At 48.7% G+C, this 16620-nt stretch overlaps 1 protein-coding gene across 1 annotated transcript in view; it reads right to left on the bottom strand.

Moving 5' to 3' along the window:
• Positions 1 to 16620, bottom strand: part of LOC125452339 (dynein axonemal heavy chain 8-like) — a 1009221-nt gene that overhangs the window by 184408 nt on the left and 808193 nt on the right. The window contains exons 79-80 of the mRNA XM_059645685.1: positions 3151 to 3315; positions 1493 to 1719 (exon numbers count right to left, since the gene is read on the bottom strand). Of these exons, the coding sequence (XP_059501668.1) occupies positions 1493 to 1719; positions 3151 to 3315 (392 nt within the window). The remainder of the gene's footprint in view (positions 1 to 1492; positions 1720 to 3150; positions 3316 to 16620) is intronic.

The following is a 16620-nucleotide window of genomic DNA, read 5'->3' as shown; positions in this document are numbered from 1 at the left end:
GAGGGGAGTATGCAGCAGGACCTGGGAGTCCTTGTGTAGCAGTTGCTGAAGATAAGCATGCAGGTGCAGCAGGCGGTAAAGAAGGCAAATGGTATGTTGGCCTTCATTGTGAGACGTTTTGAGTACAGGAGCAGGGATGTGTTGTTGCAGTTATACAGGGCCTTGGTGAGGACATACCTGGAATATTGCATGTACTTTTGTTCTCCTTTTCTGAGGAGGATGCTCTTGCTCTCAAGGAAGTGCAGTGAAGATTTAACAGGCTGTTTTCAGGGCATGGCGGGTCTGACGCATGAGGAGAGATTGACTAGGTTGGGATTGCTTTCACTCGAGTGCAGCTGAATGAGGGGGGATCTCATAGAGATTAATAAAATTCTAACAGGACCGGACAGGGTAGATGAAGGGAGGATGTTCCTGATGGTAGGTGTATCCAGACCCAGGGGTTACAATTATAAGGATTCATAGAACACAGAACACAGAACATATCATAATATAGCGCAGAACAGGCCCTTTGGCCCTCGATGTTGCACCAACCTGTGAACTAATCCAAGTCCCTCCCCCTACACTAATCCATCATTATCCATATGCTTATCCAAGGACTGTTTAAATGCCCCTAATGTGGCTGAGTTCACTACATTGGCAGGCAGGGCATTCCATGCCCTTACCACTCTCTGAGTAAAGAACCTGCCTCTGACATGTCTTAAATCTATCACCCCTCACTTTGTAGCTATGCTCCCTTGTACAAGCTGAAGTCATCATCCTCAGAAAAAGACTCTCACTGTCCACCCTATCTAATCCTCTGATCATCTTGTATGTCTCTATTAAATCCCCTCTTAGCCTTCTTCTCTCCAATGAGAACAGGCCCAAGTCCCTCAGCCTTTCTTCATACGGTCTGCGCTCCAGACCAGGCAACATCCTGGTAAATCTCCTCTGCACCTTTTCCAAAGCTTCCACATCCTTCCTGTAACAGGGCGACCAGAACTGCACGCAGTATTCCAAATGAGGCCGCACTAGCGTTTTGTACAGTTGCAGCATGAATGGAATTCGGGGTAGACTATTTAGGACAGAGATGAGGAGATATTTCTTCACCCAAAGAGTGATGAATCTGTGGAATTCATTATCACAGGAAGTAGTTGATGCCAAAACATTGAATGTATTCAAGAGGTGACCAGATATGGCACTTGGGGCAAATGGGATCAAAGGTTATGGGGAGAAAACAGGATTAGGCTATTGAGTCGGACAATCAGGAATGATTTTGAAGAATGGCGGAGCAGGCTCAAAGGGCCAAATGGCTTCTTTCTGCTCCTATCTTCTATGTTTCTATGATCTCCATAGTCAATAACTCCTGTTTGTAAAAGATTGTAATAATATATTTGTCAATCCTTATAATTGTTAACATTTTGCTAAAAGGGAAATGGTTAAACTAATCTTGTTGGGTAGTTTTTATATCAAGAAATATCATTGAGAAATCAACCTGTCCTGAATCAGAACGAACCTCTGAAAATAGTCCTCACATGTTTGATAAACCTTGTCATGGAAGACACCCATTGTTGACACCAGTTGGGTTTTGACCTCGGCTGAGCAGGCGATGTAAAACCCAGAAAGGAAGTAGTGGGACACAGCCACTAGTGCCTCTCTGGGCCAGCGACTGAACCAATCCATAGTGCAGCCAGAGATCAGACCAGGGAACTTCATTGCACGTGATCGAAACTTTTCACCAACCTAGAAGCAAAATATAAATAACAGTTGTCTTCAAAATCCACAAACAAAACTTAGCACGCTGTATAATAAGTATTCACCCTGTCAGAGGCAAAGAAAACTATCTGATTGTTTCACATTAAGAATTATATTTAAACATTATTACTCATTCTGGTCAAAAACGACTGACTTGAACTGTGTGAGCACTACTATCTTCATGGTTCTGAATTCCCTGCTTTCACGATTTTTTGCTTTTGCCTTAATGATATATTGCCTCAACTCATTAATGCTTGCAGGAGGTAGAGTGGATTTGTATTAAGTAGATCACATTAGAATGCTAGAGATACATTGGATAATCCTCAAAGGTGTGTGAATAATCCATGTTTGTTCCTCAAATTGCAGGGAACATGCAAAATTTATTCTGCTAATTTTAAAGATAGCTGCATGTAATGAAGAGTCCCTCGTTGTTTAGTGGCTGTGGGTATTAGTGAAAGGTCTGATATCACAACTGTGAAGATAAGTTAAATAAAAACTGCATCTCTGAAATACAAAATGCATCATGGCTTCAATAGGCAATGGTAGAAAGCGAGAAACCTTTTTTACTGCTTGGGGAATATAAGACAAGATGACGTAAACTCAAAATTAGGAGCTACCCTTTCAGAAGTGTAACCATGAGCAATTTTTGTACACAAGATTGTAGAACTTTGGAAATTCTTCTGAAAAAGGTAGCTCATATGAGTTAAATTGCTTACTTTAAGGTGGACATTTCCGCTAACCTGGTGTATATTGGACAAAAATATGTGTATGAAATAGATGACAGATCAGTCATGGGGTAGAGTTGTAACATCTCCTGTTGTGGATTATAGATAAGAGGCCATAAAATCCTGCAAGCTGCCCTTCCATCATCCATTGACCTGCTTCTGAGCTGGCAATGATTTTACAGGAGATTGATGAGGCTGAGAGAATCCCTCCATCTCTGCCGCCCTCTGTCTCTCCCTTGCTCGGTTCATTGAGGTCTTTAAATGGCCAATTAATGGTCACGTAAGAACAAGCTCCCATCTGGGTACCGTTTTTCTGAGATGGTTAAGCCATGAGAATCAGCAGTGGGTTCCCACTGACTTTTTCAAAGGCGTAGTAGGAAACACTATCATCTGAAAATTGACACTAATTGCATTAAATTTTGGAACAGGCTCAAAACACTGAATCACCTACTTTGGTTCTGACAGCAATCTTCTCTGAAGGGAAGATAGTAGATTGCAAAATTGACCCTATGATTTTTTCAACAAAGAGGGTCTCAGTTAATCTTTGGCCTTTAGATTTGATGGTTTGTTCCTAGCCATGTGACCAATGACACAGTTTGATTATCATGGACCAATCATAAAGAAATTGAAACATATGCTTAGAAAGATAGAACTTCTTGTTCAATAGAAAAGCAAATTAAAAACAAATACTGACGGGAGAGAAACAGAGGACAACATGAAGATTTTTCCTGGCTCGTTTTATAAAATATTCATATAAGTTGTCAACAGTTGGGGGAATGCGAGGAGCTTCTTTCTTCATTGGTGCAATCAGTGATTGAGTAATCTCATCAAGTTCATCCCGAGCAAATAGGTTAGATACCTATCAAAAAAAACCAGACAACAATTTAATTGTGCAGTATTTCAGATTTATATTGGCTGCACTCTTACCTGCTCAGATAGTTGTCAAGTTGACTCTCTAAAAGCAGCGTTGTCAATTTATGTTGGACAAATTCTCAAAGTTTTCATTACATAACATCCAACTACCAACATTTACACACCACCCACTGTTGATCACACAATCTTTCAGTGCCTGCTGCACATTTCATTCTCATGGTGATAATGGGAACTGCAGATGCTGGAGAATCCAAGATAATAAAATGTGGAGCTGGATGAACACAGCAGGCCAAGCAGCATCTCAGGAGCGCAAAAGCTGACGTTTCGGGCCTAGACCCTTCTTCAGAGAGGGGGATGGGTAGAGGGTTCTGAAATAAATAGCGGGGGGGGGGGGGGGGTGCAGACCGAAGATGGATAGAGGAGAAGATAGGTGGAGAGGGGAGTATAGGTGGGGAGGGGGAGAGGTCAGTCCAGGGAGGATGGACAGGTCAAGGAGGTGGGATGAGGTTAGTAGGTGGGAAATGGAGGTGTGGCTTCAGGTGGGAGGAGGGGATAGGTGAGAGCAAGAACAGGTTAGGGAGGCGAGTACAAGCTGGGCTGGTTTTGAGAAGCAGTGGGGGGGGGGGGGGGGAGCGAACAAGGGAGTCACGGACAGAGTGGTCTCTCCGGAGAGCAGACAGGGGTGGGGATGGAAAATTGTCTTGGGTGGTAGGGTCGGATTGTAGATGGCGGAAGTGTCGGAGGATGATGCGTAGTATCCGGAGGTTGGTGGGGTGGTGTGTGTGAACGAAGGGGATCCTCTTGGGGCGGTCGTGGCAGGAGCGGGGTGTGAGGGATGTGTTGCGGGAAATACGGGAGACGCGGTCAAGGGCGTTCTCGATCACTGTGGGGGGAAAGTTGCGGTCCTTGAAGAACTTGGACATCTGGGATGACTCCCTTGTTCGCTCCACACTGCCCTCCAACCCCACCACACCCGGCAACTTCCCCTGCAACTGCAGGAAATGCTACACTTGCCCCCACACCTCCTCCCTCACCCCTATCCCAGGCCCCAAGATGACATTCCACATTAAGCAGAGGTTCACCTGCACATCTGCCAATGTGGTATACTGCATCCACTGTACCCGGTGTGGCTTCCTCTACATTGGGGAAACCAAGCGGAGGCTTGGAGACCACTTTGCAGAACACCTCCGCTCAGTTCGCAACAAACAACTGCACCTCCCAGTCGCAAACCATTTCCACTCCCCCTCCCATTCTTTACATGACATGTCCATCATGGGCCTCCTGCAGTGCCACAATGATGCCACCCGAAGGTTGCAGGAACAGCAACTCATATTCCGTCTGGGAACCCTGCAGCCTAATGGTATCAATGTGGACTTCACCAGTTTCAAAATCTCCCCTTCCCCAACTGCATCCCTAAACCAGCCCAGTTCGTCCCCTCCCCCCACTGCACCACACAACCAGCCCAGCTCTTCCCCTCCACTCACTGCATCCCAAAACCAGTCCAACCTGTCTCTGCCTCCCTAACCTGTTCTTCCTCCCACCCATCCCTTCCTCCAACCCCAAGCCGCACCCCCATCTACCTACTAACCTCATCCCACCTCCTTGACCTGTCCGTCTTCCCTGGACTGACCTATCCCCTCCCTACCTCCCCACCTATACTCTCTCCACCTATCTTCTTTTCTCTCCATCTTCGGTCCGCCTCCCCCTCTCTCCCTATTTATTCCAGAACCCTCACCCCATCCTCCTCTCTGATGAAGGGTCTAGGCCCGAAACGTCAGCTTTTATGCTCCTGAGATGCTGCTTGGCCTGCTGTGTTCATCCAGCCTCACATTTTATTATCCTGGAATTCTCCAGCATCTGCAGTTCCCATTATCTCTGATACTATTTCAGCCTGTCTCCGCTTCCCTAACCTGTTCTTCCTCTCACCCATCCTGTCCTCCCAACTCAAGCTGCACCTCCATTTCCTACCTACTACCTCATCCCACCTCCTTGAACTGTCCGTCTTCCCTGGACTGACCTATCACCTCCCTACCTCCCCACCTATACTCTCCTCCCCAGCTATCTTCTTTTCTTTCCATCTTCGGTCCGCCTCCCCCTCTCTCCCTATATATTCCAGAGCCCTCACCCCATCCCCCTCTCTGATGAAGGGTCTAGGCCCGAAACGTCAGCTTTCGTGCTCCTGAGATGCTGCTTGGCCTGCTGTGTTCATCCAGCTCCACACTTTGTTATCTTGGATTCTCCAGCATCTGCAGTTCCCATTATCACTCATGCTGCATATATGTTGGGTTATGATTAGGACAAGGATTCAGCTCGTTATAGCCATAAGGTATCCGTTTTAACTAACGTTGTGAATTTGTGATGCCTGGTATCTTAAGAAAAGATAGGATAATTAGAGGTGGTGTAAAAATTAGATGAGTTGGGTTATTAATGGGATTAAAATGTATGGAAATGAAAGAAGCCATTAGTGAGATTCTATTGTCGCCATTTAAAGTTTGGAAGAAATGTCACAAAATTTCCCCTCAGTTTTAAGAATTTTGATATTTTACTCCAACTTTCTTGCCATTCTGATTTCTATGTCCTTCCCATAAATTCCTGTCCGACTTATCGGCAAATTTGGCCCTTTCACTTGGCCCTTTCTTAAATTTAGATTGTACACAGCTGATGTCCCAGGACTCCATCATTTTCATTTGCAAAATAGTAAACTATCCATTGATCCCCACTTTTTGTTTTAGTTTAATTTGGAAATCATCTATCTGTGCCAATACATTACCCTAACACTATGAGTAGTTATCTTGTGAAGTAACTTTTCCTCCAGATCCTCATTTAATGCCTTATGGAGCGTAAAATACATTACATCTATTACTTCTCCACTATCCATCCCTCCTGTTACATTCCCAAGGAATTCTAATACATTTGTAAAATGGAAGGGCTAGAGGCAAATTAAGGTGGTCCTGCTTGAAGGAAGGAATACAGCTATAGCCGTGCTCAGCTGGTCTCAAGAATCGCAGGAAAGAAGACTGTACTTATCATCAGCAACAATATGTGAAACACAGCTAAGGAAATAAGTGGGAGAGTATTGAGAGGAGTTAAGGAGATGGTACAGAGCTGAACATATTTCTGGGAAGCAAAGCTGGATAGCTGCTCAAGGTGGCAGCAGGAGAGCATTTTATTCAGAAATATCATAAAATTTTAAGTTTATTACAGAAAAGGATAATGATGGTTTGCAAACAAGAGTTTTGGAGTTAGCTATGATGGATTAGAAATGTTATGAAAGGCATGAGAGTGGATAGGCAAATGTTCAAAAAGTGAATGGGTACAATACAAACATTGTTTATTCCTGTCTGGCACAAGAATGGAAAGACAACAATAGCCAAACCATGGCTTATGAGGGAAATTAGAGATCATATTAGATGCAGAGAAGAACATACAAATTGGCAAACAAAAACAACAGGCCTGAGGATTGGGAAAAGTTTAGAAGTCACCAAAGAAGTAACAAGGGATTTATTAAGGGGGGAAGAATAGAGTATTAAAGTCAGCTTGTGGGGAATATAAGAGCTGACTATAAAAGTTTCTATAGGTATATAAAGAGAAAAAGATTGGTGAAAATGAATAGATGTCCCATACAGTCATAAAATTGGGGGATTTACACTGGGCAACAAAGAAATGACAACTGAACTAAATTCATACTTTGCTTCAGTCTTCATAGGTGAGGACACAAATAAGTAGCACCAGAAATGGAGGACATAGGGTTTAGTAGAGGAAGGAATTGAAGCAAATCTGTATTAGCAGAGAAATAGTGTTGCAGAAACTGATGGGATTGAAAGTTGATAATCTACACTCCAGTCCAACACCAGTACCTCCACAATGAGGCATCGGTTGTGGGGAGGATAGTAGAGTCCATTATCAAGGATTTTATAACAGATTACTTAGAAAACATGGGTAGAACCAGATGCAGTCAACGTGGATTTACAAAAGTGAAATCATGCTTGACAAAGCTACAGGAATTCTAAGAGGATGCAACTCATCAGGGGGAACCAATGGATGTCATAGTGTCATAGAGTTGTACAGCATGGAAACAGATCCTTTGGTTCAAATCATCCATATTGACTAGATATCCTAAATAAATCTAGTCCCATTTGCCAGAATTTGGCCAATATCCCTCTTAACCCATCCTACTCATATGCCTTTTAAATGTAAGTGTTCCAACCTCCACCACTTCCTGTGGCAGCTCATTCCATACACGTGCCATCCTCTGTATGAAAATGTTGCCCCTTAGGTCCCTTTTAAACCTCTCCCCTCTCACCTTAAACCTCTGCCCTCTAGTTTTAAGCCCATCCACTCCAGGGAAAAAGAACCTTGTCTATTTACCCTACCCATGCCCCTCATGGGCTTATAAACCTCTATAATGTTACCCCTCAGGGAAAATTGCTCCAGCCTATGCAGCCTCTCCCTATAGTTCAAACCCTCCAACCCTGGCAACATCCTTGTAAATCTTTTATGAACCCTTTCAAGTTTCACAACATTCTTCCTTTCGCAGGGAAACCAGAATTGCATGCAATACTCTAAAAATGTTTACCACAGGGATCAGAACTAGGACCCCTAGCTACCACAACATATGTTAATGATTTAGATGATTTAAATGTAGTATCTCAAAATTTGTAGCTGATTCAAGGCTGGGTGGAAGGATAAGCTGTGAGAAGGATGCAGAAATATTGCAGTGTGATTTAGGCAGGCTGAGTAAACACAAAAATGGAGAAGGATAGGAAATGACATCACCAATGCAGGAAATGACATCACCAACCCAAGGAAACCTAAACAGATAAATAGAAAGCGGGACATAACACCAGCGCTTCACCAGAGGCTCACTAATGATGTTACCTAGAATGGTGACAAAACATCTGGGGACAAACCTTACAGCTCAGTGAACCAGCTCACATCTCGAACACAATAAAGACCCACTCTCTTGTGGACTGAGAGGACGAGAGTGCAGTCTTGGAGGTGAAAGGAGGACGTCGGGTTGGCTGTGCGCCCTTGCGACCAGTGGATCTTAATGCTGGCTTCGGCCTAACGCTGGTTCAGGGGAGCAGCCAACCTGCAACGATGGCTGCGGCAAGTGCTCGTGCCCCAGGTCAGGGGGTCCGGAACACCATCCGTGTTTCCGTAAAGAAGGTGGATGAAGGTGCACCTGTGGACCGCACCTTCTTCGTGAAGAGGGTCCTGTTGGACTGTTGTGGGTTCGCTGCTGCGGACATTTACTGCCTGCAGGATTTCCCCGGAGGGGGTTTTTACGATGTGACCTTCCGGAGTGCCAAGCTTTGCGAGCGCTTCCTGGAGGTTTTCAAGGAGAAAGGAGGTGAGGGCCCCCTCTCTGTATTGACCGCTGTCCCACTGTTTGTGATGCCAGCGCAGAGGAGCCGTATGGTGACTGTACACATGTACAACCCGCATGTGCCAGCAGTTGATGTCCTGACCTTCCTCGGAAGGTATGTGAAGGTGGAAGGGGATCTAACTGACATGGTGGACCCCTTTGGCATCTGGACGAGTAAGAGGCAGGTCAAGGTGACGCTGAGGATGGGCGCAGATGGGAATGTCGCACACCCACCGTCCAGCTTCGCGATCGGCGGGAGCAGGGGCTACCTGACCTATGCAGGGCAACCTAAAGTCTGCCATGCCTGTGGTAGGTCAGGTCACATGGCGGCCGACTGCAAAGCCACCATCTGCAGGAACTGCAGGGAGGAGGGACACCTTGCAAAGGATTGCCCACGAGAGAGAAGCTGCAACCTTTGCGGGGAAGCGGGCCACTTCTATAGGGCATGCCCGCGGCGGGGTACCACCTATGCCCAGGTCGCCGGCAGGGGAAATGCGTGGCCAGCCCCCCCGGAGGAGAGGAAGGCACCAGGACCCAGCAAGGACCCCACTAATGTGCAGGAGGGCCAGGCCGTGCAGGAGGGCCCAGCCCTGCAGGATGGGCCCGAGGCCAGCAAAGCACCCCTGCAGGCTCCGATCCCCCCCGACAACCCAGAGCCAATGGAGGCGGCGACAGGCGACCCAGGGGAGTGGACTACAGTCCGGAAAGCGAGGAGGAAGGTGCGTCGACGGGCCCAGGAACCGCAACAATCAGGAGGGAAGAGACAGCTACGGGGGGGCTATAAGAGCTCCTCTGACGAGGAGGATTCGGAGAGGGCCCACCCGAAGCAGAAGTTAAAGGTCTCGAGGGGGAAGGAAAGCAGCACCCCGCTTCCAGGTGACGGGAGGCGTCCTGAGGCTCACTCCGACACCCAGTCAAGTGCCGCTGGAGCACTGGAGGGGCCCCCGGAACTTCCAGGCGGGAAGGAGGAAACAGCGTGTCCCCAGCCTGATCCGGAGCCGGACCCTCCTGCCTCCGCACCCCTGACGGGGGGATGCCACCCGGAAGGCAGCACAGACGGTTTCCTGAGCCCAGAGAGCGTCCAGCAGTTAGCCCGGGCAATGGGCATGAAGGGACAGATGGAGGGGCTGGACCTTGGACTTGGGGAGGGTACTGTGGTCACTGCCCACAATGGGGGTACGAATTGCGAGCATTAATGTGCGCAGCGTCAAGTCAACCGCGAGATGTGTGTCCACGTTGGCCTACCTGACCACCATCAAGGCGGACCTCCTGTTTCTGCAGGAGTGCAGGATACCGCACCTCGGCAGGTACGGGAAATGGTCCGGCGCCTGTACCTGTGGGCCTTCGATCTGGTCGGGGGGTAACGACTGTCGCTCCTCGGGCCTGGCTATTCTGCTGCGGGGGCACAACTTCACCATCTCTCAAGTTCAGGAGGTGGTGGGGGGGCGCCTCCTAGTGGCTGACATCACCTACAGGAACGGTCCCCTGAGGCTGATCAACGTGTACGCCCCAGCGGTACGGAGTGAGCGGTTGGCCGTCCTGCAGCGGCTTCCACCCCTGCTGGCTACGTCCAGGCCGGTCATCCTAGGCGGAGACTTCAACTGCATCATTGATGCAGATGGAAGATCCGGCGTGGGGACAGCGGGTGGGGGGATTCAACTGGACGTCACGTCCAGATTCCTGATGGGCACGGTGAAGGACGCCAAGCTGCTCGACGTCTTCAGCACCCCTGCAGACGGAGCGCAGCAGAGGTACACCTGGTCGCGGCCAGACGGGTCTATCCGCTCAAGGATAGACTTCCTGTTTGTGTCACGGACGTTCTCGGTCAGATCCACTGGTGTCGAGCCGGTGTTCTTCTCTGACCACTGCCTCCTGTTGGCCGACTGTCACTTACAGGACGACCAGCCGGCCGGCAAGGGGACGTGGAAGCTCAACACGACTCTGTTGACCCCAGAGAACGTCGAGGAGCTTAAGAGGGAGTACACCGGTTGGAGAACCGTGAAACCCCTCTTTGAGTCTCCGGGCGACTGGTGGGAGACGGTGAAGGAGAACATCAAGAGGTTCTTTGTCCTCAAGGGTGTTCAGAAGGCAAGAGAGAGGCGGGGAAAGCTGTCGCGACTCCAGGAAAGGGTGCAGAACCTGCTCCTTCTGTAGTCGATGGGGGTCGATGTCACGGAGGACCTCCGCGAGGTGAGGGGCCAGCAAGCCTCGCTCTTCACCGTGGAGGCCAACAGGATAATCTTCCGGTCCAGGGTCCGCTCCGTGGAGCAGGACGAGACGTGCTCGCGTTTCTTCTTTCAGAAGGTGCACAAAGAGAGCTCTGTGCTTAGCCGGCTGAAGGAGGACGACGGCTCGGTGACGTCGTCTCGGCCCGACGTTTTGAGGATCAGCAGATCCTTCTATGCCGGACTGTACGACACGAAGCCCACGGACAGCACGGCCTCCGAGTCGTTCCTGTCGTGTATCACGGAGGTCTTAGACGACGGCACGAGGGAGTGGCTGGACCGGCCGATATCCCTGGACGAGCTGGCCAGAGCCCTCAAGTCCTTGCAGAGGAATAGGACTCCCGGAAGTGATGGCTTACCGGTCGAGCTGTATTCTGCTCTGTGGGGCCTGGTCGGCCAGGACCTGCTGGAGGTGTACGATAGTGCGCTTCGGGCAGGGGAAATGTGCAAGTCCATGAGGAAGGGCATCAACACCCTCATTTACAAGAGGAAGGGGGAGAGGGAGGAAATTAAGAATTGGCGTCCCATTTCACTTTTGAACGTGGATTACAAAATCCTGGCCAAGGTCATTGCCAACCGGGTCAGGTCTGTCCTGGAGTCGGTGATTCACCCTGACCAAACCTGTGCTGTGCCGGGCAGGAAGATCGCTGAGAGCCTCGCGCTCATCAGGGATACGATCGCCTACGTACAGGACAGGCGGGTGGACACCTGCCTCGTCAGCCTGGACCAGGAGAAGGCCTTCGACAGGGTCTCTCATGCTTACATGAGGGACGTCCTCTCCAAATTGGGGTTCGGGGAGGGCATCCGCAATTGGATCCGGCTGCTCTACGCCAACATCGTTAGCGCAGTCTCGATCAACGGGTGGGAATCAGACAGTTTTCCTGTTAGATCTGGAGTCAGGCAGGGCTGCCCGCTCTCTCCTGCCTTGTTCGTGTGCTGTGTGGAGCCCTTCGCCGCCTCCATCAGAAAGGACGTGAGCCTGAAGGGCGTGACTATCCCAGGCAACGGAGGCCTTCAGGTCAAGACCTCCCTGTACATGGATGATGTCGCCGTCTTCTGCACCGATCGTCGGTCGGTGAGTAGGCTGTTGGACATCTGCGGCCAGTTTGAACTGGCCTCGGGTGCCAAAGTCAATAGGGGTAAGAGCGAGGTCATGTTCTTCGGGAACTGGGATGACCGCTCCTTCATCCCCTTCACCGTCAGGACAGACTACCTGAAGGTGCTGGGTGTTTGGTTTGGTGGAGCTGGGGCATGCACTAAGACTTGGGAGGAGCGCATCTCCAAATTTAAGCAGAAGCTGGGCAGGTGGACGCTCCGGTCCCTCTCCATTGCGGGTAAGAACCTGGTTGTCAGGTGCGAGGGGCTTTCGGTACTGTTGTATGTGGCGCAGGCCTGGCCTATTACCTGGACCTGCGCCGCTGCGGTCACCCGGGCCATCTTCCACTTCATTTGGGGGTCGAGGATGGACCGGGTCCGCAGAGATACCATGTACAAAGACCTGGGAAATGGGGGAAAGGGCGTACCGAACGCCACCCTCGCCCTGACGGCTACCTTTGTGTGTGGCTGCATCAAGCTGTGCGTAGATCCTCAGTACGCAAACACCAAGTGTCGCTACTTACTGAGGTTCTACCTGTCCCCGGTGTTGCGAAGGATGGGCCTGGCCTCGTTGCCGCGGAACGCTCCGAGTAGTTGGACCGTCCCGTACCACCTGTCCTTCGTGGAGAAATTTTTGAAAGGAAACACCTTTGACCACAAGGCCGTCAGGCAGTGGTCAGCACGTAGTATCCTCAGGACCCTTCGGGAAAAGGAGAGGGTGGATCCCGTCGTGTGGTTCCCCATGCAGACTGCCAAAGTCGTTTGGCAGAATGCCTCATCGCCAGAATTTTCAAACAAGCACAAGGACGTTGCTTGGCTGGCGGTGAGAGGGGCTCTGCCAGTGAGATCCTTTATGCATGCCCGGAATCTCTGCACCACCGCACGCTGCCCTCGAGGTGGCTGCGGGGGGGGACGAGACTGTTGATCACCTCCTTCTGGAGTGTGCCTATGCGCAGGAGGTCTGGAGGGGGATGCAGTGGTATTTGTCGAGGTTCGTCCCGAGCAGCTCCGTGACGCGGGACTCCGTGCTCTACGGGCTGTTTCCGGGGACGCACACCGAGACCAACATCAACTGCGCCTGGAGGACCATCAATGCGGTGAAGGACGCTCTTTGGTCTGCCCGCAACTTGCTGGTCTGCCAGTGGAAAGAACTGACCCCGACCGAGTGTTGCAGACTGGCGCACTCCAAGGTCCAGGGCTACGTGCTGAGGGATGCGCTAAAGCTTGGGGCAGCCGCCGCCAAGGCGCGGTGGGGAAAGACCACCGTATGAGCCCCCTCGTCCAGAAAAGGGAAAAGAATCCTATCTGGTAACTGGGCCCAGCTGGCGCCTTCCCCAACTGGTCAGGGGGCCAACTGGGACTGTGCGGGGTGACGACTGCCGGGGCGGTTTCTTTGCTTTGTTTTTTTTTGTTTCTGTTTTTTTTTCCTTTAGTTGGTGTACGTACCCCCGGGTAACCCGGAGTGGCTTGCATGACTGGGTAGGTGTATAAATGTTTTATTTTTTGTACATTCTATGAATAAAGTATATTTTTTCAAATAAAAAGAAAGGTGACGAAACGTCTGAAAACTAACCTTCCAGCTCAGCGAGCAAACTCACATCCAGAAACTCAACCTGAGCTACAAATCTTCTCAAAACTCGCTAATATCCAGCCTTTTCCAATCACTACAGTATGATAGTCCAGAACTAGGGGTTAGAGTTTAAACATAAGAGGTAAACCGTTTTGGATGGAGATGAGGACAAATTTCTTCAACCAGAGAATGGTGAGCGTGTGGAATGATTGAGGCCAACAAATTATGTTCAAGAAGGAGGTAGATATAGCTCTTGTGGCTAAAAGAGCCAAGTGTATTGGGCGGAGGGTGGGATAAGGGTATTGGAGCTTGGTGATCAGCCGTGATCATATTGAATGATGAAGTGGGCTTCAGGGGCCGAATGGGTGAATCCTACTTCAATCTTCTTGGAAAGGCTACTTATGGGTAAATATTCAGAACAGTGAGGTGGTGGAGGTGGGGGCGGGGGTGTTCAAGAAGGAAATGGGAAAGAGTACAAAGTCAAAACATTCCCTTTGGAGTGAAATATAGGAACAACCCTGGATGCCCAGGAATATTCAGGACTAGATGAGAAGGAAAAGAGAGGCATTTATCAAATATAAAGAGGACAAATCGATAGAGACCCTAGTGGAGTATGGATAGTGCAAAAGGGAACTCATGAAAACAATTAGGAGAGCAAATAGGGAGCGTGAAACATTTACAGATAATACAAAGCTAGGTGGAAGGGTGAGCTGTGAGGAGGATTCGGTGAAATTTAAAGACAGGACTAGAACTTTTTATGAAGGTATCAACAGATAGGTCTTTGAAGAGAGTGAAATGAGGAACAGAAAACAGAATTGTAGGGGTTAAGGGTTGAGGCAAGGAGATCCAAAGCTCCGTGGCCAGTATAGCGGCAGCTCAATGTTAGCATTGCTGCCTTATAGCACCAGGGACTTGGTTTGATTCCACCCCTGGATGATTGTGCAAACTCCACAGAAACATTCTCCCCGTGTCTGTGTGGGTTTCCTCCAGATGCTCCAGATTCCTTCCACGGTCTGAAGATATGCAGGATAATTGGGTTAGCCACGGGTAACTCAGATGCAGGGACAGTGCAGGGGGCTGGGTCTGGGTGGGATAATCTTTCAAGGGTTGCTGTGGCCTGCTTCCACACTGTAGGGGTTCTATGTTGCAGTGTGATTTGGACAGGCTCTGTGATTGGGTAAATGCATGGAAGATGCAGTATAATTTGGATAAACGTGAGTTTGGTCACAAAAATAGGTAGGCATGCACACAGGCAGGTAGGATTAGGGAGAATCCCAGGTTATTCTATCACTGTATAAAAACCAAAAGAACCACGGATGCTATAAATCAGGAGCAAAAAAGTGAAGTTGCTAGAAAAGTTCAGCAGGTCCGGCAGCATCTGTGGAGGAGAAAACAGAGTTAACGTTTTGGGTCCGGTGAGCCTTCCCCAGAACTGGATGTTTTCCCTGACACCATCAGTTCTAAATAAAAACCAAAACAACTGTGGATGCTGTAAATCAGGAACAAAAACAAAGTTGCTGGAAAAGCTCAGCAGGTCTGGCAACATCTGTGGAGGAGAAATCAGAGTTAATGTTTCAGGTCCAGTGACCCTTTCTCAGAACTCAGACCTGCTGAGTTTTTCCAGCAATTTTGTTCTTGTACCATCAGCAGAAATTCAGTGATTGCCTAGAACAGAATAAAGGCAGTAGGAGTATACTTAAGAGGGAATTCGGGAAGGCGAAAAGGGGACTGAAATATCTTTGGAGAATAAAGTAAGGACAATCCAAAGGGATTCCACAAATGCATTAAGGACAAAAGGGTAACTAGGGAGAGAAAAAGACCCTTTAAAGATCAGCAAAGTCACCTATGTGTGGAACCACAGGAGATGGAGGAGATAATGAGTATTTTGCATCAGTGTCTAAGGTGAAGAAGTTATATGGAAGATAGAGAATGTGGGCAAATAAATAGAGACATCTTGAAAAATGTCCATATTACTGAGGAGGAAATGCTGGACATTTTAAAACAAAGGTGGATAAATCCCTGGGACCTGATCAGGTGTATCCTAGAACCTTGAGGGAAGCTAAGGCAGTGATTGCTGGGCCCCTTGCTGAGATACTTGTACCATTGATAGCCACAGGCAAGGTACCAGAAGACTGGAGGTTGTCTAATAGGGCGGTAGTATTAAGAAAGGTGGAAAGGAAAAGCCAGGAAATGACTAACCAGTGACCCTGACATCAGTGGTGGGCAAGTTGTGGGAATCAGAAGGGACAGTCTTTGGAAAAGCAAGGTCTCATTAGGGATAGTACCATGGCTTTGTATGTGGGAAATCGTGTCTCACAAGTTTCTTTGAATTTTCTAAAGAAAGAACAAAGACAATTGATGAGGGCAGAATGGTAGACTTGATCTATATGGACTTCTGTAAGGCATTTGACATGGGAGACCTGTTAGCAAGGTTAGATCACACAGAATTCTGGGGAACTAACTTTTTGGATACAAAACTAACTTGCAGGTTAAAGACAGAGAGTAGTGGTAGAGATAGTAAGGTGTAGAGTTGGATGAACACAGCAGGCCAAATAGCACCAGAGGAGCAGTAAAGGTGACGTTTCGGGCCTAGACCTTTATCACTACATTTTCTGAAGAGAGTAGTGGTAGAGAGTTGCTTTTCAGACTGGAGGCCTGTGACCAGCAGTGTGCCACAAAAATCAGTGCTGGGTCCACTCCTTTTCATCATTTATACAAATGATTTGGATGTGAACATTGGAGATATGATTAGTAAGTTTGCAAATGACACCAAAACTAGAGGTGTAGTGGTGGACAGTGAAGGTTACATCAGAGTACAAAGGGATCTCGATCAGCTGGGTTAATGGGCCAAGGAGTGGCAGATGGAGTTTAATTTAGATAAGCATGGGGTGCTGTATTTTGAAGAGGCACTTTGGAGCAGACCGATATACTTAATAGTAATTGGAGTGTTGCTAACAAACAGACCTTAGACTGTAGGTTCATAGTTCATTGAAAGTGGACGTGCAGGTAGACAGGGTGATGAAGAAGGCGTTA

This window comes from Stegostoma tigrinum, chromosome 4 (genome assembly GCF_030684315.1).
Source record: "Stegostoma tigrinum isolate sSteTig4 chromosome 4, sSteTig4.hap1, whole genome shotgun sequence".
NCBI classification, from domain to species: Eukaryota; Metazoa; Chordata; class Chondrichthyes; order Orectolobiformes; family Stegostomatidae; genus Stegostoma; species Stegostoma tigrinum.
Note: the sequence above shows the minus strand (reverse complement) of the source record. Positions and strands in the feature narration are given on the sequence as shown.